Genomic DNA, 22,585 nt, shown 5'->3' on the forward strand with positions numbered 1-22,585 from the left:
TTGGTGTGCTCTGGGAATATGTGAGTCCCCATTTACATAACTGAACAAATATTGCTGGTTGTACCCTTAACAGTCTGCACATGTAGTGTTTCTCCTATTACATCCCCAGCACCACAGAACTGAAAACACCATTGTACGGGTGAGCTGCCACACCCCCATAAATCTGCAGCCGGCCCCTACTAGCACATAAGTGTGCTCCTGAAGTGTGTGAGTACCCATTTGGCAAAATCAGCTTTTATTTGTGTGTCCATTTATGATGATACACATGAGGCGCCCCTCTGTTTTTAATCTCTTTCCTTTTGGCTGAAAAGCATCATCCGTTTGGCCTATGAGACTGCTGGACAGCAGCCTCCTGAAAGAATTACTGCTCATTCCACTAGAGCTGTGGCTTCCACATGGGCTTTTAAAAATGAGGCTTTTGTTGAACAGATGTGTAATGCGTCGACTTGGTCTTTGCTTCATACTTTTTCTAAATTTTCCAAATTTGATACTTTTGCTTCTTCGGAGGCTATTTTTGGGTGAAAGGTTCTACAAGCAGTGGTGCCTTCCGTTTAAGGTCCCTGTCTTGTCCCTCCCTTCATCCGTGTCCTAAAGCTTTGGTATTGGTATCCCACAAGTAAGGCTGAATCCGTGGACTCGATACATCTTACAAGAGAAAACATAATTTATGCTTACCTGATAAATTTATTTCTCTTTTGATGTATCGAGTCCACGGCCCGCCCTGTTTATTAAGATAGGCATATATATTTTTATTTTTAAACTTTCAGTCACCACCGCACCCTATAGTTTCTCCTTTTTCTTCCTAGCCTTCGGTCGAATGACTGGGGGGTGGAGCTAAGGGGGGAGCTATATAGACAGCTCTGCTGTGGGTGCTCTCTCTGCCACTTCCTGTAGGGAAGGAGAATATCCCACAAGTAAGGATGAATCCGTGGACTCGATACATCACAAGAGAAATAAATTTATCAGGTAAGCATAAATTATGTTTCTTGGAAAGTATTGATTCTTTTGGCCATCTCTTCTGCTAGAAAAGTTTCTGAATTATCTGCTCTTTCTTGCGAATCTCCTTTTCTGATTTTTCATCAGGATAAGGCGGTTTTGCGGACTTCTTTTAAATTTTTACCTAAAGTTGTGAATTCCAACAACATTAGTAGAGAAATTGTTGTCCCTTCGTTGTGTCCTAATCCTAAGTATTCTTTGGAAAGATCTTTACATTCTTTGGATGTGGTTATAGCTTTGAAATATTATGTAGAAGCTACTAAAGATTTCAGAAAGACTTCTAGTCTATTTGTTATCTTTTCTGGTTCTAGGAAAGTTCAGAAGGCTTCTGCCATTTCTTTGGCGTCTTGGTTAAAGCTTTTGATTCATCATGCTTTTTTGGAGTCGGGTAAATCCCCGCCTCAGAGGATTACGGCTCATTCTACTAGGTCAGTTTCTACTTCCTGGGCTTTTAAGAATGAAGCTTCTGTTGATCAGCTTTGCAAAGCAGCAACTTGGTCTTCTTTGCATACTTTTACTAAATTCTACCATTTTGATGTTTTCTCTTCTTCAGAAGCAGTTTTTGGTAGAAAAGGTCTTCAGGCAGCTGTTTCAGTCTGATTCTTCTGCTTATAATTTCAGTTTTTTTCATTATAAGATTAAAACTTTTTGATTTGGGTTGTGGATTCTATTTTAAGCGGAATTGGCTGTCTTTATTTTTATCCCTCCCTCTCTAGTGACTCTTGTGTGGAGTTCCACATCTTGGGTATTTGCTATCCCATACGTCACTAGCTCATAGACTCTTGCCAATTACATGAAAGAAAACATAATTTATGTAAGGAACTTACCTGATAAATTAATTTCTTTCATATTGGCAAGAGTCCATGAGGCCCACCCTTTTTGTGTTGGTTATGATTTTTTTGTATAAATCACAATTATTCCAATTCCTTGTTGATGCTTTCGCTCCTTTCTTATCACCCCACTTCTTGGCTCTTCGTTAAACTGAATTGTGGGTGTGGTGGGGGGTGTATTTTTATAGGCATTTTGAGGTTTGGGAAACTTTGCCCCTTCTGGTAGGAATGTATATCCCATACGTCACTAGCTCATGGAGTCTTGCCAATATGAAAGAAATGAATTTATCAGGTAATTCCTTACATAAATTATATTTTTCTTGCTCCCAACTTGGATCACCAGACCAACGCCACATCAAGGCCTGTTGCTTCCACTGCTGCCACTATAATGTGCCATACCTCCCAACATTTCAAAATAGGAAAGAGGGACTCCCCAACAGCATCCCCCACTGCAACTAGGATAATTAAGAAAGTTAGGTATGTCACTGACCTGTAAGTGCTGAGTTCTGGGGAGAACAAAACTGCTACAGATATAATCTGCTTTCTTAGTCACTGCTATGCAATTTACAGATAGAAGACCTCACTAGCTCATTCAAGCTTGCCAATACAAGGAATGGGGAAGAGAGAGAGGGCTGCGTGCTGCTGTAAATATGTTAAAACAAAGTGAACTATTGCGGTAGCTCCTGCTTATAACCAAACGGCTCATCAGCCCCTCCTGCTTACTCTCCAGATCTGTGGGTGATGGTGCAAAAAACTGGAAACTGAGGAGTTAGATATCAGGATGAGAACTTCAGTCATTCCTGACAATCCCTCATTACAGAATTAAATAGCCCGCCACTAGCTGCAAGCCTGAACTCCGTCCCCATTCTTCTACCTAAAGATTATAGCCAGACTACTGGTTCTGTGAGGAGTAGTGCTGCAGAAAATGCAAGAGCATCTATCTGTGCAGCGTGCAGATTTCAAATTGCAAGGAAAAAAATTGTTCGCACTTGCCCTACTGATTGTCCATGAGACTTGCCCTTATTTCTCCATTACAGTTAACGGCATTACCAGTTTGCACTTCACTTATACCACTTTATCTTTACTACTTTTTCTAAAATTCTCCTTTCTCTTATATGACTGATGGATTATGTGGAAAGTGGGAAGGATTAAAATCTTTATTTTGGGCGTTTTTGCCTCCTACTAGTGGACTGGACTTTAAAAAATTTTATTTATTTTTTTATTACGCTATCATGTATTTTTAAAATCTTTATACAGTTTGTTTTTCTTTTTACATGATATAACTGAATATTTAGTATATCTTTTAAAAGAGATATTGCATTATATAACCTTCCTGTTGGTAATTATTTTGTTTATAAATTAGTATTTCCTTTCTAAGATGGAAAGAGTCCATGGCTTCATTCCTTACTGTTGGGAAATACAACACCTGGCCACCAGGAGGAGGCAAAGTCACCCCAGCCAAAGGCTTAAATATCCATCCCACTTCCTCATTACCCCAGTCATTCTTTGCCTTTTGTCACGTTGGGAGGTGGCAGAGAAGTGTCAAAAGATTCGGAGAGTCCTGAGAAAGGGTATCTGCCCTTCGAGATAGGACTGGAGTTTTAAGTAGTCATGTCAACCTCTCAGTGAGAGTATTGATAATTTAGTCTGGAGATGCAGGGAAAGTTTTTCTGTAAAACCATCCAGACTACTGCTAACAGCTCCTAAGCAATTGGTGTTAACGAGTTTCACTGCCTGCTTTCTCTCACTCAAGTCCATGTCAGGAGCTCTGCTATAGACTGTTACACTTGAGAGGCTGTGTTCTGTTCCACAGCATGGATTCTGGAGGTAAGATTGTTTCAATTTTTACACGTAAAACACTTTAACAAGGTCACGGTGTGGCTCCTTTTATACCTTGATAGGATCCAGGGTTAATATCCTCCTGAAGGGGGTTTATTGAACAGTTGTGGTTAATTAATCAGTGTATTAATTATTTACATGCTGCTTTGTGTGATTTTTTTTTCCCTGGACTGATAGACTGTGTGTTTTTGGCTGGAGCAAACCGGTTTCACATTTAAGTTTCACTTTCGTTTTTGAAAGTGTTGCACAGCTCCTATTGCTCGCTGTACTTGTAATAACAGGGGAAGTACTGTCTTACACTCCATGTGACCGGGTGTGACTTGAACCTGAGGAGAGTGTTTCCTCTGTTAAGTGTCTAGGTCTAGGAGGTGGTGTGTGCACCAGCCATTTGGAGTATAAAGGTGCAGTTTTCTATAATAAAAAACGTTTTTATTTCTGTCCTTCTGTGGGTATAACCTGAGCTATGGAGGCCTCTGACATGTTAGTAGGTACTCCTTCTGTACTAAATCATACCTGTTTATATTGCGTGGAGGCTGGGGTTTTCCTGCCCACTCAATTATGTTCCACATGCCTTAACACCATTATAAAGTCTAAGAAGGGAGACAAGCCTGCTAAGGCTCTTAGTCCCTCTGAGCCGTCTACCTCTCAGGACTTGGCGTCCCGTGAGATTACTACCCTTGCTACATTATCCCCTCCACATGCAGTTCCCCGTAGCACATCTAATCCTCCATCCGGAGGGGGCTTTCTTCCTGCGGACTTTGCCGCATAGTTACAAATGACGGTGTCTGGGGCCCTCAGTGCATTACCTTGCTCTAACAAATGCAAGAGAAAAGTTAAACATAGCTCTCCTGACCCAGAGTCATCTAAATATTTATCGGATTTAGCTATTATGTCCCAGTTATCCGATGATGAGTTAACCTCTGTAGCTTCAGAGGGTGTACTTTCTGGGTCGGAGTCCTTAGTGTCCTTTAAGATTTAAAATTGAGCATTTGTGTTTTTTTATTAAAGGAGATTCTGACTACGTTAGCGGATCCAGAGGCAAAGCAGTCTGAACAACCTATGATTCCTGTCTTCATAAACTCTGTCTAATTTAGGTAAGTTCCTTTAACTTTTCCTGTGCCGGGTTAAGATGGCGAACATTATTAAAGGGACAGTCTACACCAGAATTGTTATTGTTTTAAAAGATAGATTATCCCTTGTTTACCCATTCCCTAGTTTTGCATAACCAACACAGTTATATTTATATATTTTTTACCTCTGTGATTATCTTGTATCTAAGCCTCTGCAGACTGCCCCTTTATTTCAGTTCTTTTGACAGACTTGCAGTTTAGCCAATCAGTGATGGCTCCCAGGTAACTTCACGTGCACAAGCACAGTGTTATCTATATGAAAAACATGAACTAACACCCTCTAGTGGTGAAAAACCTGTTAAATGCATTCTTAAGAGGCGGCCTTCAAGGTCTAAGAAATTAGCATATGAACCTCCTAGGTTAAGCTTTCAACTAAGAATACCAAGAGAACAAAGAAAAATTGGTGATAAAAGTAAATTGGAAAATTGTTTAAAATTACATGCCCTATCTGAATCATGAAAGTTTTTTTTGGACTAGACTGTCCCTTTAAGAACGAATGGGAAAGAATTGGTTTTTCCTTTTCCCCCTTCTCTACTTTTAAAAAGTTGTTCCCGGTCCCGGACTCTCAACTGGATTTGTGTGACTCCGTTCCTAAGGTGGATGGTGCTATCTCTATGCTTGCTAAATGTACTACTATACCTCTTGAGGATAGTTCTTTGTTCAGAGAGCTAGTGGATAAGAAAATGGAAACCTTTTTGAGAAAGATGTTTCAACATACAGGATTTTTGTTTCTACCAGCGGCTGCAGTTGCCGCAATTCCCGGAGCGGCTACCTACTGGTGCGATTCTTTGTCGGAAATCTTTGAGGTGGAGACTCCCCTCAAGGATATTCAAGACAGAATTAAAGCTCTGAGAATTGCTAATTCTTATATCTGTGATGCGAACATGCAAATTATTTGCCTAAATGCAAAGGCCTCTGGCTTTGCTGTCCTAGCCCCCCGGGCGCTCTGGTTGAAGTCTTGGTCAGCGAATATGACTTCCAAGTCCAGACTCCTTTCTCTTCCCTTCAAGGGAAAGATTTAATTTGGTCCAAGCCTGGACTCAATTGTTTCTACGGTTACTGGAGGCAAGGGTGCCTTCCCACCGCAAGATAAGAACAAGAAGTCTAAGTGACGACAATCTTCTAATTTTCGTTCTGACGAATTCCAACGACAACAATCTTCCAAGCCCAAGCAACCCAAGAGTACTTGGAAGCCGGCTCAGTCCTGGAATGAATCCAAGCAGAATAAGAGGCCAGCCAAAAACAAATCGGCATGAAGGGGCGGCCCCCGATCCGTGATCAGATTGTGTAGGGGCAGACTGTCTCTTTTTTTCAGACGCCTGGTTCAAGGACATACAGGATTCATGGGTCCTGGAGGTTGTATCTCAGGGATACAAGATAGGGTTCAAATCTCATCTACCAAGGGGCAGATTCCTTCTCTTGAATCTGTCTACCAGAATAGAGGGATGTCTTTCTAGGGTGCCTATCGAAGAAAGAGTGTTGGGGTTTTATTCAAACCTTTTCGTGGTCCCAAATGAGGGGGGAACTTTCCGCTCAATTCTGGACTTAAAGTGCTTAATCAAATTTCTCGGTGTGACGAATCAAACCTTTTCAACGTCACAATAGAGGGTGTGGACATGAAGGGGTTAATAGCACAGAGCTCTGGTTCCCTTAACCTTGTAACTCTACAAAAGGACTTTAAAAAGGACACCACATTAACCCCCAAATCCTGTCCACACTGCTCTAATTAAAAATTGCTGCCACCATCAAAACTTCTAAATTAAAGGGGCGTTTTGGAACCCCCCAAAACTCACACAATTTAACAATTCGGTAACGTGCCTTTAACCTTGTCTCATGTGAATTTGAATATTAGAGCCCAAAGACAGAATTATATTTTCGATGTGTTTAATAACAAAAATATCAATACAGGTTACACAGTGCAAAATTATAAAGACATTCAAATTAACATACAGGTACAAAGTTACAGTTCTTTTAAAATTAACTTGGGACAGAATATACATTAACACATTACCATACACTTTTACCAAAGTTCCAGTGGTCTGTATATGGGAGAACTTCCATCCATGATGTTAGCTGTTTGAGTCCTAGGGAGTTCTTACTCAGCCTTTCTGTTACATTAAGTTTAAAGTGTAACACTGGCAGGTATCCCCCTGGCCCAGTGTGGCCCCTCCTTTCCCAGAGGGAACAGACACATTAAACAAGGCACAGCAGGCTTTGTGAAGGGGGGCCGTGGAGCAGCTCCTTTAAAAAAGGATTTTCTCCCATTCACTGATGGCCTGTTGGCTGTGTAAAAATCCGCCAGCTCACCCGCATCCAATGCGGTTTTGGGTCTCCTGTCAAGAACCCATTCCTGTACCTCTGCTGAGCACAGTTGTATGAATTGCTCCTTCACCATTAGATCTTCCAGCTTTTCCATAGTGGCTATCTTTAGCCCTCTGATCCATTGTTTAAAGGCTGTTGTCAGGTTTCCAACAACTGCAGCATAGCTCTCAGATGTACCCTTCTGCAGAGTACGGAGTTTCTTTCTGTATATTTCAGGAGTAAGATTATATATGTGTAGGACCTTTCAGGCCAGGGGTAAGGTACTTGGCCCACTGCTCCCTTGGCAACTGGAACTGTCTGCAAACTTTTTTCAAAGCTACGCAGGAATACATGCACTCTGGGAACAGAGGGGTCTCTAGGTTCACTAACAGGTGAGACCGTCCCTCTCTCCAACCGTGCAAGCTGTAATTGATGTTCTCTCTCAGCTTGGCATTCAGCAGCCTGTCTTTCAGCTGCCAGAGACTCTCTCACAGCTTCCCTTTCTTTTTCTCTCTCGGCAGCCTCCCTCTTTCTCTCAGCTGCTTCTTGATGCTTGAGGATCTATTCCATTCTTAGTTTGGGTTCAGCATCCCACAAGTACCTGAGTGCTGTTTGTAGCTCAGTCTCCTGTGCACCCACAGGGGTAACAGCAATAGGTATCATCCCCTGAGTTATTGGTTCCACAGTAACCCTTTCTGTGCCTGTTTCCTGCTCTGCTGGAATGTCATCCGCCTGCTGCAGTTCTTGGACCAACTGCTCCTTTGTTTTGCCAAAAGTTGCGATGGATCTCTCCTGACAAAGAAGCTCCAGGGACTCTTTAGGCAGAGGGAGGGAAACAGAACTTCTTTGCACTGTCTCTGTAATTAGTCACCAAGTTCTGTCTTTGGGAAATTACACAAAACATGTTATTTCTTTTAGTACTTTACAAATAGCACTAAAAAACTCTAAATGTCTCTTCCTTTAAGATGGAGACGATAAGGTCCATCCTTCCTTTAATTCAGGAAGGCCAGTTTATGACCACTATAGTTCTGAAGGACGCTTCATGTTCCAATCCACAGGGAACACTTTAAGTTCCTGAGGATTGCATTCCTGGACCAGAACTTCCAGTTCATTGCCCTTCCGTTTGGCCTAGCTACTGCTCCAAGAATCTTACTGAAGGTTAGGGGGGCTCTTCTAGCCGTTGCCAGAACGCAGGGTATTGCAGTAGCCCCATACTTGGACGATATTCTGTTGCAATCACCATCCTTTGTCTTGCGGAAGAATTGTTAGAGTCCATTCTCAGTCTTCTTCGATCACATGGATGGAAGATAAACTTGGAAAAGAGTTCTCTTATCCCCAGTTCCAGGGTGCAATTGCTGGGTACTATAATAGACTCCATATCCATGAGGATATTTCCAGAGACGTTGCACTACAGCCTGATGAAACAGCATCTTTCTATGCTGAGAAACGCGTTGCTGTACTTTTAGTGTGCCAAATAAAGTTTGCACTTTTAATATTACTTGCTCTGTCACCTTATATTTATCGTATATACGATCTTACGATCTAATTGCACCCACCTTGTTGGACCCTGTCTGTTACCCCCTAACTGTTATCCGAATCACTGCTATTCCTTGAGAAATCTCTACTGTGGTTGTTGGCGCTCCACTTTACGTCATCTGATGCTGGTGTGTGGACTTATTTGCCTCGAGTCTTTCGGGCGACTGTTTTGGTCCCGTACTGCTCAGTGGGGCACTCCTGATGTGCCGCCGTGTTTGTGAGTAGCCATTCTCAAGAGGGGGAGACGTCTCTGTTACCGTTTGTGTGGTGTCCAAACGTTATTACCCTAGGTGGCGCCTCTTTTTATCCTTGCCTCTATAGGATTCTTCTCATCTCATTCCACTAGAGCAGTGGCTTCCTCTTGGGCCTTTAAGAACGAGGCCTCTATGGATCAGATTTGTAAGGCGGCTACCTGATCCTCCTTACATACTTTTTCAAAATTTTACAAGTTTGATGGTTTTGCTTTGGCTGAAGTAGCTTTCGGGAGAAAAGTTTTGCAGGCTGTGGTGCCCTCAGAATAGGGTCCGCCTCTTCCTTTTTGCTCCTTTCTGTTATTCATTGTGTCCTCTGAAGCTTGGGTATAGTTTTCCCAACAGTAAGGAATGAAGCTGTGGACTCTCCCTATCTTAGGAATGAAAACATAATGTATGCTTACCAGATAAATAACTTTACTTCCGGATTGTGAGAGTCCAGGGCCCCCGGCCGTTTTTTTCTTGTCTATGGGCGGTCCCCTATTCTTCTGGCACCATTTTTATACCCTAATGTTTCTCCTAATTTTCCTTGTTCCCTCGGCAGAATGACTGGGGTAATGAGGAAGTGGGAGGAATGTTTAAGCTTTTGGCTGGGGTGTCTTTGCCTCCTCCTGGTGGCCAGGTGTTGTATTTCCGAACAGTAAGGAATGAAGCCGTGGAATCTCCCTATCCGGAAGGAAAGGAATTTACCTGGTAAGCATAAATTATGTTTCTCGGACATCCCTATAATTCGCTTGTTTATTGAATTGTCACTTTTCTTATTATATACATGATGTATAAACAACACATTTTATCAAACATATAAACTGTTTTAGTCCCTAACTTTTTTTTTTTTTTTTTGTATGTAGATGACCAAGTGCATTGTGAGAGGCTGCAAAACCAGGCAAATCAAGAAGCAGAGGGCAGGGGAAATTAGCCTGCATTGCTTTCCAAAATCACCAAAAAGAATTCGCCAGTGGCTTGAAAGCACAGGACAATATTTTGATGATATGGAAGCTATTATTAGGAAAATAATGGAAACTAAGGCTGGTGTTAATTATCGTATGTGTTCTGTACATTTCACTCCAGATTGCTTCCAAATGATTGGATCACGAAGATCTTTAAAAAATACAGCTGTGCCTTCAATTTTCCCTCCTGTTGATAACTCTTGGCCAATAGATGAGGCAGCACCTTCAACATCTGGTTCTGCCATGACACCTCTAACTATAAAATCAACCACACTACCAATGCACCAAGTTATTTCTAGGAATAATGATGGTTCCAAAATCTGGAGTTCCCCATATACGGCTGCTGAACATACTTATGATGTGAACTTGATTGAAAGATATATAGATGAAAAAGGATTAACAACAACTATTGAGCGACCTGTAAAAAGTATATCAGCAAGAAGCATTGTGCCTATTGATCATATTCGAGATTTTGAGAGTGTTTCAACAACACCTTCATCTACTCAGTCAGCCCACATGCAAAAGTGTACAAAAGCAGATAAGCCACCAGTGAAGATCATTTCAGCGAGATCTATACTCCCAATAGATACAAGTCTATTGAAAAAACAGGATAGACCTGATTTGGGCAGTATTGTGTCCACTGATTCAGCTGCTACTTCTTCTCAAAAGATTGTGGATCCATTTGCAAAACAAGTTAAATTTAGACCTATTCTCCCAAAACCCACTTCTCAGCCACAAAATCAAGAACATTTATCAGTGCCCTCTCTGAATGTAATAGGTCATTCTTCACCTCTAAAAGCATTGGATGAACAAAACATAAATCTGACGTCAACTAAATCCACGTTCATAACTTGTAAAACAGTTGGAACGTGGACTGGATCTTATGATGATTTCATGGCAGAGGTTGCTGCGTATGAAAAAATGTTTGCAGAAGAGGATGCAAATAAAGAAAAATCAACTTCCGGAGGAAATAATAAATCAAAGACAACAACTACATCAAGGATTTTAAGTTGTATCAGTGATTGGAATGATGATGTAGAAGATATTAATTCCCCTTCTGAACAGGAACAAACATTGCTGCCACTCATGGATACAAGTATGCTTTCTGGAGCACCATCTGCATTAGATGAATCAATGCAGAACGTCACTACGGATGTGGCTGACACTTCATATATCTCTGAAAACGAGTCATTGTCCGCTGATGAAACAGTGAAGCAACATGAGGCATCGGCAAAGTTTGTGAAAGAACGCAAATTCATTGTGTTTGAGTCGTGCCTCGATGAACTATTAAAAAAACTCTCTTGCAAACATGTAAAACGTTGTGATGCAGCAGTGGAACACATTGTCAAATCCATTGTTGGCACATGCTTGATAGTCTTTGGGGAATGTACAAATGGACATAAGTCTAAACTGTGGCAAAGTCAGCCCCTTATAGGAGAAACACCAGTTGGCAATGTATTAATATGTTCTGCCGTTTTATTAACAGGAAATTATTTAACAAAAATAAAAGATTTTTTTGACATTCTCTTTGTTCCTTTTGTCTCTACAAAAACTTTTTCTTTGTATGAAAATAATTATCTTTTCCGTGCAATAGACCAACGTTGGAAAAAAGAGAGAGATAGATTACTTAAGCGTTTTTGTGGTAAAGCCATTGGCTTGTTGGGGGATGGCCAATGTGATACTACTGGCTTTTCATCTAAGTATTGTACATATACTTTGATGGAAGAGAGTTCTGAAAAAATTATTGACTTGAACATCATCCATGTTTCAGAGACCACCTCCTCTCTAGCCCTGAAGGCTAAAGCATTTAGGAGAAGTATCAACAATGTCCTTAACGAAGGCCTTAAAATTATGGCTATAGCAACTGATCGTCAAGTTGCTATTAGAAAAATCATGCAGGAGGAGTACAGAGAAATCAACCATCAGTTTGACCTATGGAACTATACAAAAACAATTCATAAAAAATTGACTTTAATTGCTAGAAAAACAGAAAACCATCAACTGATGCCATGGATTCCATCTATTATCAACCATTTGTGGTACTCCGCTGCCTACTGCGAAGGCAATATAATTCTGCTTACTGAGTTATGGAAATCTGTTGTTAATCATGTGGCCAACAACCATTCTTGGGATAATGGTATTAAAATTCATAAATGTCTCCATTCAGACATTTCTCAGGATGAAACAAAGAAACGCCCCTGGCTAAGGAAAAACTCGCAGGCATACTCTGAATTATTGATGTTTGTTTGCGACAAAGAAATCATTCAGGATCTATTCTATCTAAAAAACTTTTGCCATTCTGAGAATATGGAACTTTTTCGCAGTTTGGTACGTAAGTTTCGCCCAAAACATGTGCAATTCAAGATAGATGCAGTGATTGCAAGGACTCAGTTAGCAGTTCTTGCACATAATGCCAGCATTGACCGATTCCAGGGAAAGGTTAAGCATGCAAGTAGAGTAAATGTAGACCTTGAACAAGAATGTTCTAAACATTTATTATCCAAAATGAAAACAGTGGGTCAATTTAATCCGATTTATGAGGAAACCACAAACCAAGATATGCTGCCGATTATGGAGGATGTTATCAAAATGGTTCTTGCAGAGTAGTAGTGTGACTAGAGGGCATATTTGGCATTGCTGCCACTTAATATCTCTTCTACATGACAACCACCAACTTCAGAATTGATACTGCTTAGAGAAGTTAATGTTGTGTTGTATTTTTTTTATTTATTTTTTCTAATTGCGTTTATAAAATTAATAACAGACACTGTAAAATACTTTTTTTTTTAGTCCTTTTAATTTTGTTCTTTAAAATTTTAGATTGCCTTTCTACTGGTGTATATTTTAAATATCTGGTTATAACGTTTATTAAAAAAAATGGCAATGAATACTGTTTATAGTTTCACTTTCATTTATAAAATGTAATTAAGTTGTAGCTTTTAAAACTTCTTATGCAAATCTTTCAAACTTCAGTTTTAATTACAACATTTTTGTGAGCTAATGGTTTTAATTGCTCTCTAATCGGCTACAAAAAAAGTGCTATACTGTTCAAACTGTTATCTTACAAATAAATATGAGTTTTGAATTGGGTGGCCGTAACACAGGTAATTAGAATGGCAGGGCTAAAATAAAAAGTTACAGCGCATTTTTATTAGACATGTTAGATGTTATGGAGCAGATATAAAGTCATGGTTAGTATTTTATCCCCTAGTGTGTACAAAAATGTGCATTTTTAACTCTTCACAATTGTAAATATTGAAGGAAAATATGAATTTCCAAATGGTAGGCTTACTTGCCAACTGAGAAGCTCCGTCTTCACGCTCTGAAGGCATCCCTTGGCAGGCCACAAAGTAAAGCCACCTACCGCACACTAAATAAATATTGCCGGTCTTGTGCTGTGCTTTTAATATGCATGTGAAAATGGTGCCAGCCACCTCTGAAAACAGCCCTGTCCCCTTTTCGTACTTTATAAATATAATTGTAAATAAAAACATCTCTTAGCGCATTAATTACCAGTCTCTTGAGTTGTTTGTCAGATGCAAACAATATTGAAAATATACAACCTGTCGCTGTGGAAAAGGTAACACTGGGGCAGATGGGACTTGTGCATCCAGAGGTGGTGAGCTCCAAGGACATTATCTCTGGCAGGACTATAGTAGTTAAGGATTTGGGGTAGTGCAACTTGTTGATTGAGGAGCAGTTAGAGGTCTAAGAAATGTGGGGGTATCTGTCAATATTCCTACTTCTTTTTAACTGGGTTCTGATCTGGGCAGGTTGTTATCACTGTATGAGCCTGACAATGATATTTGTGAATTAGTTACATTAGATATGGGCCCTGATGTGCAAAGGGCTGTGGGTAAGTTCATAGACATACTGATCAATAGATAGATAGATAGATAGATAGATAGATAGATAGATAGATAGAGTGCATGCAAAGGGCTGTGCCTGAATGGGGGTTGTCTGTGCTGGAATGTCAAAGTGTGAGAGGACTGACAGAAAGAAAGGACTAAATGACGGCAAGGATCGATTGGTGCTTGAACCAGTGGTGTCCATAGTAATGAGTGAAAATGTAAGGGGAGGTAATGACTGGGAGATTTGGAAGATGGGTGATGAGTGCCAGTTTGTTCCAGAACCAGTAGAGGCCCCTATAAAGAATGTAAAGAGACAGAATTACTGTGAGGAAGGGCAGATAGATGATGTGTGCCAGTAAAGTCCCTGGTAAATGGACAGAACAACTGGGAGGAGAGGCAAAAGTAAGATATGTTGAGCTCATGAGATGTGCTTGCTGATTAGTGACCTGTCCTAAATAGCTTCTAAGATGCACTTTAAAAAACTTTTTTTGCATATATCCTTGGGCCTAAGGTCAGTCATGGCCACAGGATGTCAACCATAAGTGACTCAAAACAGTGTCTCTATCAAGGCACAGACCTTATGTCAATTAAAGGTAACACTTAGATATATTAAGACATGTTTTAATCACATATATAACACCAACATGTCATGTTTGGTATCAAAATAATCCATATGATATCACAGGGGGATTGCCTATATGGTTAGATGTACTGGATATACACAACAACAAAAATATAAGTTCTATCATTTCAGCCAAGGGCTGCAGAGCTTTTTATGTCTGCCATAATAAAGGGGGGTAGGTGATTTTCTTGCCCACACTGGAACGGGGCTGGTCAGAAAACTAACTTCAGTGGGGGGGGAATTATTTAACTGTGATTTCAGCAATATCATTTTGTCATTCTACATGAGTGGCTGCGTATTACAGCATAAGTGACCATCTTTCTTTGCCATCTCCCCTGGCACAGATCTCCAAGCAAGTACTGTATTGGGTTCTGTTTATACTCCTTTTTGTTTTAAAAACGGTTTTGTGTAATTGCTTGTTAAAGGGACAGTCTATTTCCAAAATGTTTGTTTAAAAAGATAGACAACCCTCTTTTTTTTCCCAGTTTTGCAGCAACAACACGTTGATATCAATACATTTTTTACCTATGTGAGTACCTTCTATCTAAGCCTCTGCAGACTGCCCAGTTATCTCAGTGCTTTTGACAGACATGCATTTTAGCCAATCGGTGCTGACTCTTAGCACAATGGTATCTATATGGCACACATGAACTAGCACTGTCTAACTGCAAAAACTGTCAAAATGCACTGAGATAAGGGGCGGTTTTTAACAGTTTAGAAATCAGTTTGAGCCTAACTAGGTTTGACTTTCAGCAAATAATACCTAGGGAAGAAAGCAAATTTAATGATTAAAAGTAAACTGCATGCCCTATCTAAATCATAAGTTTAATTTTGACTACACTGTCCCTTTTAACTCTTTTTTTATATACAGTATCTCACAAAAGTGAGTACACACATTTTTGTAAATATTTTATTATTTCTTTTCATGTGACAACACTGAAGAAATGACACTTTGCTACTAAGTCATTTGTCTTATCCCAAATATTGTATGAAACGGACTAGTGGTCTACAGATCCACCTATTATATCAAATAATTGAACCAATGTATACATAATAATCAAGGTACCATGTAATATGAGGTCAAGAATATACAGTTTTGAGGTATAAACCTCAAGATCTCTTATAGAACAAAAAATATATATATTACAGCATACTAGCTGATAAACATCTAGTCCAGAGGGCTGCTATGTTCTAAAGGAGGGATTCTATGTCATTGCATAGGTGATCGCCAAAATATAAAAATATATCTGAACATAGGGGTGTTCTACATTTCAAAATATATATATATATATATATATATATATATAAACACATAATTGCAGACACATATACAAGAACATAAGATTATCTAAACGTTAATATATTGGTGTGTAATGTGCAAAAATAAACGCATTAATCTTAGAAAGGCTACCTCATTCATTGTACCATTGGTAGGAAAAACATACAGACTACATGATGATATTAGTGGGGCTCAGGTCAGAGGACGATCTTAAAACATATCTATTATTTTATTATTTCCAATAATTAATTAGATCATACTTTAGGTACTCTGGTTTGTAATCTGAACACCCAGAGCATTTCACGCTTTTCCAGAATTTGATCTCTATCCCTTCCCCTGGGAGGAAACTTGACCCATTCTATGGCCTGCCACCTGAATGTGTCATTACTTTTATGGTTTACATTCTTAAAATGTTTAACCAAAGGCGTCGTAGCTTCTCCTATTTTAATGGTGGATAGGTCATTGCGAATTTTGTTATTAACGTCATTCGTTTTGAAACAGATGTATTGAAGATGACATGCAATACATGTAATCTGGTAGATGACATAGGAGGATGTACACATTTTAAATTTCTCTCTAGTAACCTCAGACCAAAAAGTGTCTGAGAAGATGCAGAACTCACAAGGTCTGCACCTCGATTTGCCACACTTGTACATCCCCCTATGTCTGAGCCAAGAACCTTGGGTCAGATCTGCCACTGAAGGGAGTTCCGATGGTGATAGATAATTTCCAATAGTTTTACTATGTCTATAAGAACAATGTAGACCACTATCGAGACTCTCTATCAAGTTTACCGTCCGCCAATAGCAAACTAAAATGATTATTCACGATTTTGAAGATATCTTTATATTCATCACTATAATCAGTGACAAAGGTGACCCTGGAATGTGTACCTACATGTTGTGTCCTATCTGGTCCGGAGTCTTTAAGGAGGGGGAGGTTCTGTCAAGTTTGTCCACCTGGGATTGTGCCCTATTAATCACATGTTTAGAATAACTCCTTTTCCTGCAGTATCTCCCTCATTTCCTTGCGTTGCTTTGTATACACTGTTTTCTCAGTACAGTTTCTTTTAACTGTGAGTTGCCGCTTAGCAACTGCAAAGGGGACATGCTGCGGATGGCAGCTTTTTGCATGCAAGAGTGTTTTTTGTAATTGTCTTTCAGTACAAATCTACACTGATAAGGCCGTTCTCCATGCCTGTCAGAGTAATATCCAAATAATTGATAGATTTCTTTTGATTCTCAAATGTAAATCTCAGACTCACCATGTTGTTATTAAGGTTCTGTATAAAATCCTCCACATGTGTCAAGGGCCCCTGCCAGATGAACAACAGGTCATCTATATAGCGCTATTTTCTTCATAAATGGAAAGAGTCCACAGCTGCATTAATTCCTTTTGGGAATTTAGAACCTGGCCACCAGGAGGAGGGAACGACACCCCAGCCAAAGGCTTAAATACTCCTCCCACTTCCCTCGGCTCCCAGTCATTCTTTGCATTTCATCCCAGGAGGTTGGCAGAGAAGTGTCAGAGAAGTTTTCGATAGTCTCTTATGGAGGGTAGTACTCTTCGGCATGGGACTGGAGTTTTAAGTAGCCCTGTCAGCCTCTCAGTGAGATCATGGGTGAAAGTTAGTGTCCGGAGATGCAGGGAGAGTCTTTCTGCGAACCCATCCCGACTCATATTAACAGCTCCACAACAATCGGCGTTGACTAGTTTCTCTGCCTGCTTTTTTCTCTCAAGTCCATGGCAGAGGCGACGCTACTATCTCACACTTGAAGGGCCGTGTTCCTGTTCCACGATGTAGATTCTGGTAAGATCATTTTACTTTCACCATGGATGTATTGTAATTTCAACTGTTTATCTGAGAGGAGCTACAACCTTTCGGGGATAGCTTTAACATAGGGTCTCAGTGAGGCTCCTTTTTGTATTTAGTAATCAAGGGTTAATATCTCCTCAGGGGGATTATTGAACAGGGGGGTTTATTATCATGTATGTTATGTGATTCTGTCTGCTACTGTGTAGTGTTGCTTCGGCTCATGGCTATTTTGGAACATAACGGCCTGTGACGCAGCCTTTTCGGTCGGGCGCACTTTTGCATGAACTGCACGGTTTACCTTGCCTTGTGACCCCATTTCCTTTTTCCTGACTGCGTTGTGACTGAGAAATCCTGGTCCGCTGGTTCCTGGTTCTCTGGAGGCGGCAGTGTCCCAGTTATGGAGGATTCTTGGAGACGAATGTCTCTGATTCAGACTACTTCTTGCGAAGAATATGAATTGGCCCGGGTGATATATGCCCATCAGTTATGTTCCGAATGCCGTTTTAGAGTGCTCTGTTCCTCGGGATTGGGGAATTTGGGTGCCCACTGAGCCATCCGTCTCTGGGGATTCTATTTCTCACAAGACAAGTTCCCTACCATCAACTCTTATTACGCGTGCAGGTAACCCAAACGCTATTTATCCTTTCTAGGGAGTGTGGCCTGTTCCCACCCGAGGTTAGAACATGTTCCGCATGGCCATATCTTTGGCGCTGGCGCATCTGCACCTCCCTTGAGTGTGCTTACGATATTGTCCGTGTTTCGTTAACCGGGGCTCATCAGGCGTGGGATCGCCTGGTCCAGTTCAGGCTTCCGGGGGAGCGACTGACCCTGAGGCCTCAGGTGGTCAACCTTCAGGGCCGGTGTTTCCTTTTGTCCTGGTGGAGGTATGTTGCACCTTTCGTTATAGACTGGCGCGCCTTCGTGTTCTACTGAGGCACGTTTTGGCGTTGCTTGAGGATCCCATTCTTAATGGGTGTGGGGATTCTCAGTCTTAATCTTCGACTGGCTTGCTTGCATAGACATAAGGGGATGAAGTAATCTTCTTATAGTCTTTGTTATTTGTGTATCCTTTTCCAGTTCTGAGCTTGGAAGTCTCAAACCCCTGTTGGCCTGGTCCTGCGGGTCTGTCCGTTCTTCCTGGGTGATAACCTACGGGTTGCTTTATCTTTTTATTTTTATCTGGTGAGGATGATTTGTATTTGGTCTTAAGCTCATGTTGTTGTGTCATGTTTCCTTTGTGTACTTTCTTCTCTGGAATTGATACTCGCGAGAGAACTTTATCCCTCAATCTCGGGGGGGAGACTGTGACCTTGACAGTGCTGGGGCCCTTGGTTTCAGGCTGGTCCTGACTGGGTACAAATCCTTCTTTCTTTAAAGCCTAGTTCAGACACGTGGCGCCTTTTTATATCCAGCTGGTTCGGTGAGGGCGCCTAGTGATCACAATATGATTTGTGTTGTTTACTTGTTATTTTAAAAGATTCAACTAGCATTCTCAGAGAACTTGATGGTCTGTGGTTGCTTAGGGGCATGGGGGATTGGTTCAGTCCTTATTCGCCTTTCAATCCAGTGGGTCGTGACTCCGTTGAGATCCGCAGCGACATGCTCAGTCTTGTCCGATTTTTCGGGAAACTAGAGTGTTCCTTCCCGTTGTGGGTTGGAGGCTTGTAGGATTTAGGTGCTTCATACCGCAGTTCTTACGGTTTTGCCTTTCATGGTCTCTTTGGAAGTGTCCTTTTAGGACTTGTTCCTTTTTAGAGGTTCTCTTCCTTTGAGTCGAGACTTAATGGACTTTGTTCGTTTTTTCTGGTGACTTTGGCCGCTTAATTAGGAAGTGAAGGCCATGAGGATCTGTCTTCCTTCGGGAGTTAGTTGTCTCCATATCAAGGGCGATACGAGGTGTTGTCTCTTTTTCCAAGCTTTTTGCTTAGGGGATGTTTTTCTGCCTGGGTTTGGGATGCTTTGCATTCTTCTCCCTTAGGTGTGGTCCTCTGGAATGTTAATCTGAAAGGGTTATGGAGACTAGCCTTTCTTTTCTACTCTCGGGTGACTCCTGTTCTCGTTCTCATTTCCCTTTGGAAAAAAGGGAGGCTGTAGCCTTTTTCCTAAACAACTATTCCAATTTCACAACTGAGTTTGTGAGTTGTGTGAGGTTCCTGTTAACTCACAATTATTTGAGATTTGAGGGTAGGTTCTATCTCCAGAGGTGTGGGACGGCCATGCAAGCTAAATTTGCCCCCTCCTATGCCAACTTTTTTATGGGTTGGTGGGAGCTGTCCCACATCGATGGAGATGAAAATACCCTCAAGGACAATATAGCGCTATGTTGATGACCTGTTGTTCATCTGGCAGGGGCCCTTGACACATGGAGGATTTTATACAGGACATCAATAACAACATGGTGGGTGTGAAATTTACATTTGAGAATCAAAAGAAATCAATAAATTATTTGGATATTACTCTGACAGGCATGGAGAATGGCCGTATCAGTGTATATTTGTACCGAAAGCCAATTACGAAAAACACTCTCTTGCATGCAAAAAGCTGCCATCCACAGCATGTCCCCTTTGCAGTTGCTAAGGGGTAACTCGGAGTTAAAAGAAACTGTACTGGGAAAACAGTGTATGCAAACAATGCAAGGAAATGAGGAAGAGACTGCAGAAAATGGGTTATTCTAAACATGTGATTAATAGGGCACAATCCCAGGTGGACAAACTTGACAGAACCTCCCTCCTTGAAGACTCCGGGCCAGATATGACACATCATGCAGGTACACATTCCAGGGTCACCTTTGTCACTGATTATAGTGATGAATATAAAGATATCTAAAAAAAATTGTGAATTAACATTTTTGTTTGCCATCGGCGCATGATAACTTGATAGAGAGTGTCGATAAGGGTCTACGTTGTTCTTATAGACGTAGTAAAACTATTGGAAATTATCTATCCCCATCGGAACTCCCTTCAGTGGCAGATGTGACCCAAGGTTCTTGTAAAAGTGTTGCAAATCGAGGTGCAGACCTTGTTAGTTTTGCATCTACTCAGACACTTTAATGTCTGAGGTTACTAGAGAGGAATTTAAAATTTCATCTTGCCTGAACTGTACATCCTCTTATGTCATCTACCATATTACATGTATTGAATGTCATCTTCAATACATTGGTCTTACAAAGAATGACGTTAATACCAGAATTTGCAATCGCCTATCCACCATTAAAATAGAAGCTACCACGCATTTGGTTAAACTTTTTAAGGAATGTACACCTTAAAAGTAATGACACATTCAGGTTGCGGGCCATAGAATGGGTCAAGTTTCCTCCCAGGGGAGGGGATAGAGATCAAATTCTGGGAAAGCGTGAAATGCTCTGGGTGTTTAGATTACAATCCAGAGTACCTAGGGGATTTAACTCTGAGTATGATCTAATTAATTATTGGAAATAATAATATCATAGATATGTTTTAAGATCGTCCTCTGACCTGAGCCCCACTAATATCATGTAGTCTGTATGTTTTCCCTACCAATGGTACAATGAATGAGGTAGCATTACTAAGATTAAAGGGACAGTCAACATCAGAATTTTTGTTGTTTAAAAAGAAAGATAATCCCTTTATTACCCATTCCCCAGTTTTGCATAACCAACACAGTTATATTAATACACTTTTTACCTCTGTGATAACCTTGTATCTAAGCCTCTGCAAACTGCCCCCATATTTCAGTTCTTTTGGCAGACATGCATTTTAGCCAATCAGTGCTCACTCCAGGGTAACTTAACGTGCTTGAGCTACATGTTATCTGTATGAAACACATGAACTAATGCCCTCTAGTGGTCAAAATGCATTCAGCTCAGAGGCAGTCTTCAAGGTCTAAGAAATTAGCATATGAACCTCCTAGAATTAGCTTTCAACTAATAATACCAAGAGAACAAAGCAAAATAGGGGGTAAAAGTAAATTGGAAAGTTGTTTAAAATTACATTCCTTATTTAAATCATGAAAGGTTTTTTTTGGACTTGACTGTTCTTTAATACATGTTATTTCTTTTGCAAGATGTACCGAGTCCACGGATTCATCCTAACTTGTGGGATATTGTCCTTCCTGACAGGAAGTAGCAAAGAGAGCACCACAGCAGAGCTGTCTATATAGCTCCCCCCTTAACTCCACCCCCAGTCATTCTCTTTGCTGGCTCTAAGCAGGAAGGGTAAAGAGAAGAGGTTTATTTTATCTTCAATCAAGTGTTTGTTATTTTTAAATGGTACCGGTGTTGTACTTTTTACTCTCAGGCAGGACATAGATGAAGATTTCTGCCTGGAGGATGATGATCTTAGCATTTGTAACTAAGGTCCACTGCTGTTCCCACAGAAGCTGAGGAGTACAGGAAAACTTCAGTGTGAGGAACGGTTTCTTGCTATACAGCATATTTTCTGCAGAGAAAGGCTGACAGTGTCCCCATTAGGGGAAGGGTAAGCAGTAATCTTAGTGTTATCAGAGGTTTTTACTAGCTTGCATAAAGGGTTAATTTTTTGTGGGCACTCAGTTTATGTGAATTCGGGACAAACGTTTTTGTGTCTGGGATTAACGTTTTCTGTTTTATGGTACATTTGCTTGAGGGTTCTTTGGGGTTGTTCATAACCCACATGGCTTTGTGGCAGGGTTTGTTAGTTTTGTGTAGGCCCCAGCAACATCGAGTGAGGTGGGCGGGGCCTACATTTACAAGCAGCAAGCAACTTCTCCTGAGGTCCTGAGAGTCTTCTGAGGGACTAATTGAAGCTTTAAACCCCATATTATCGCTTCCTAAGGGCAGGTAGGGCCACAGCAGAGCTGTGGCAAGGTGCTTTAGGGGGTTTTAACTGGTTTTAGACACTTATCAATCCGTTTTTTTTCATTTGGGGGTCTATTGCTTTGTTACTTGTAGTGCAATCCTTCTAAAGCTTAGTGGGTGTACTGTTAAAATTTCAGAATTTTTGAAGCAATTTTAACCTGTTTTGCAGTTTGTGTATGCCTTTTTTTTTTCTCTTAAAGGTACAGTACCGTTTTTGCAAATTGTGTTTTTTTCATTAAATAAAGTGTTTTCCAAGCTTGCTTGCTTCATTACTAGCCTGTTAAACATGTCTGACACTGAGGAAACTCATTGTTCAATTTGTTTAGAAGCCATTGTGGAACCAACCCTCTAAGAATCTGTCCCAATTGTACTGA

The 22,585-nt window shown here is 40.7% G+C and overlaps 1 protein-coding gene across 3 annotated transcripts in view; it reads left to right on the plus strand.

Moving 5' to 3' along the window:
• LOC128644937 (uncharacterized) overlaps nt 1–13,339 on the plus strand; it is a 120,745-nt gene extending 107,406 nt beyond the window's left edge. For all 3 annotated transcript variants that reach the window (XM_053697609.1, XM_053697608.1, XM_053697607.1), the window contains one exon: nt 9,732–13,339. In XM_053697609.1, the coding sequence (XP_053553584.1) occupies nt 9,732–12,437 (2,706 nt within the window). In that variant the 3' untranslated portion in view covers nt 12,438–13,339. The remainder of the gene's footprint in view (nt 1–9,731) is intronic.
• Nucleotides 13,340–22,585: the final 9,246 nt, after the last annotated feature.

Source organism: Bombina bombina, chromosome 1 (assembly GCF_027579735.1).
Source record: "Bombina bombina isolate aBomBom1 chromosome 1, aBomBom1.pri, whole genome shotgun sequence".
NCBI classification, from domain to species: Eukaryota; Metazoa; Chordata; class Amphibia; order Anura; family Bombinatoridae; genus Bombina; species Bombina bombina.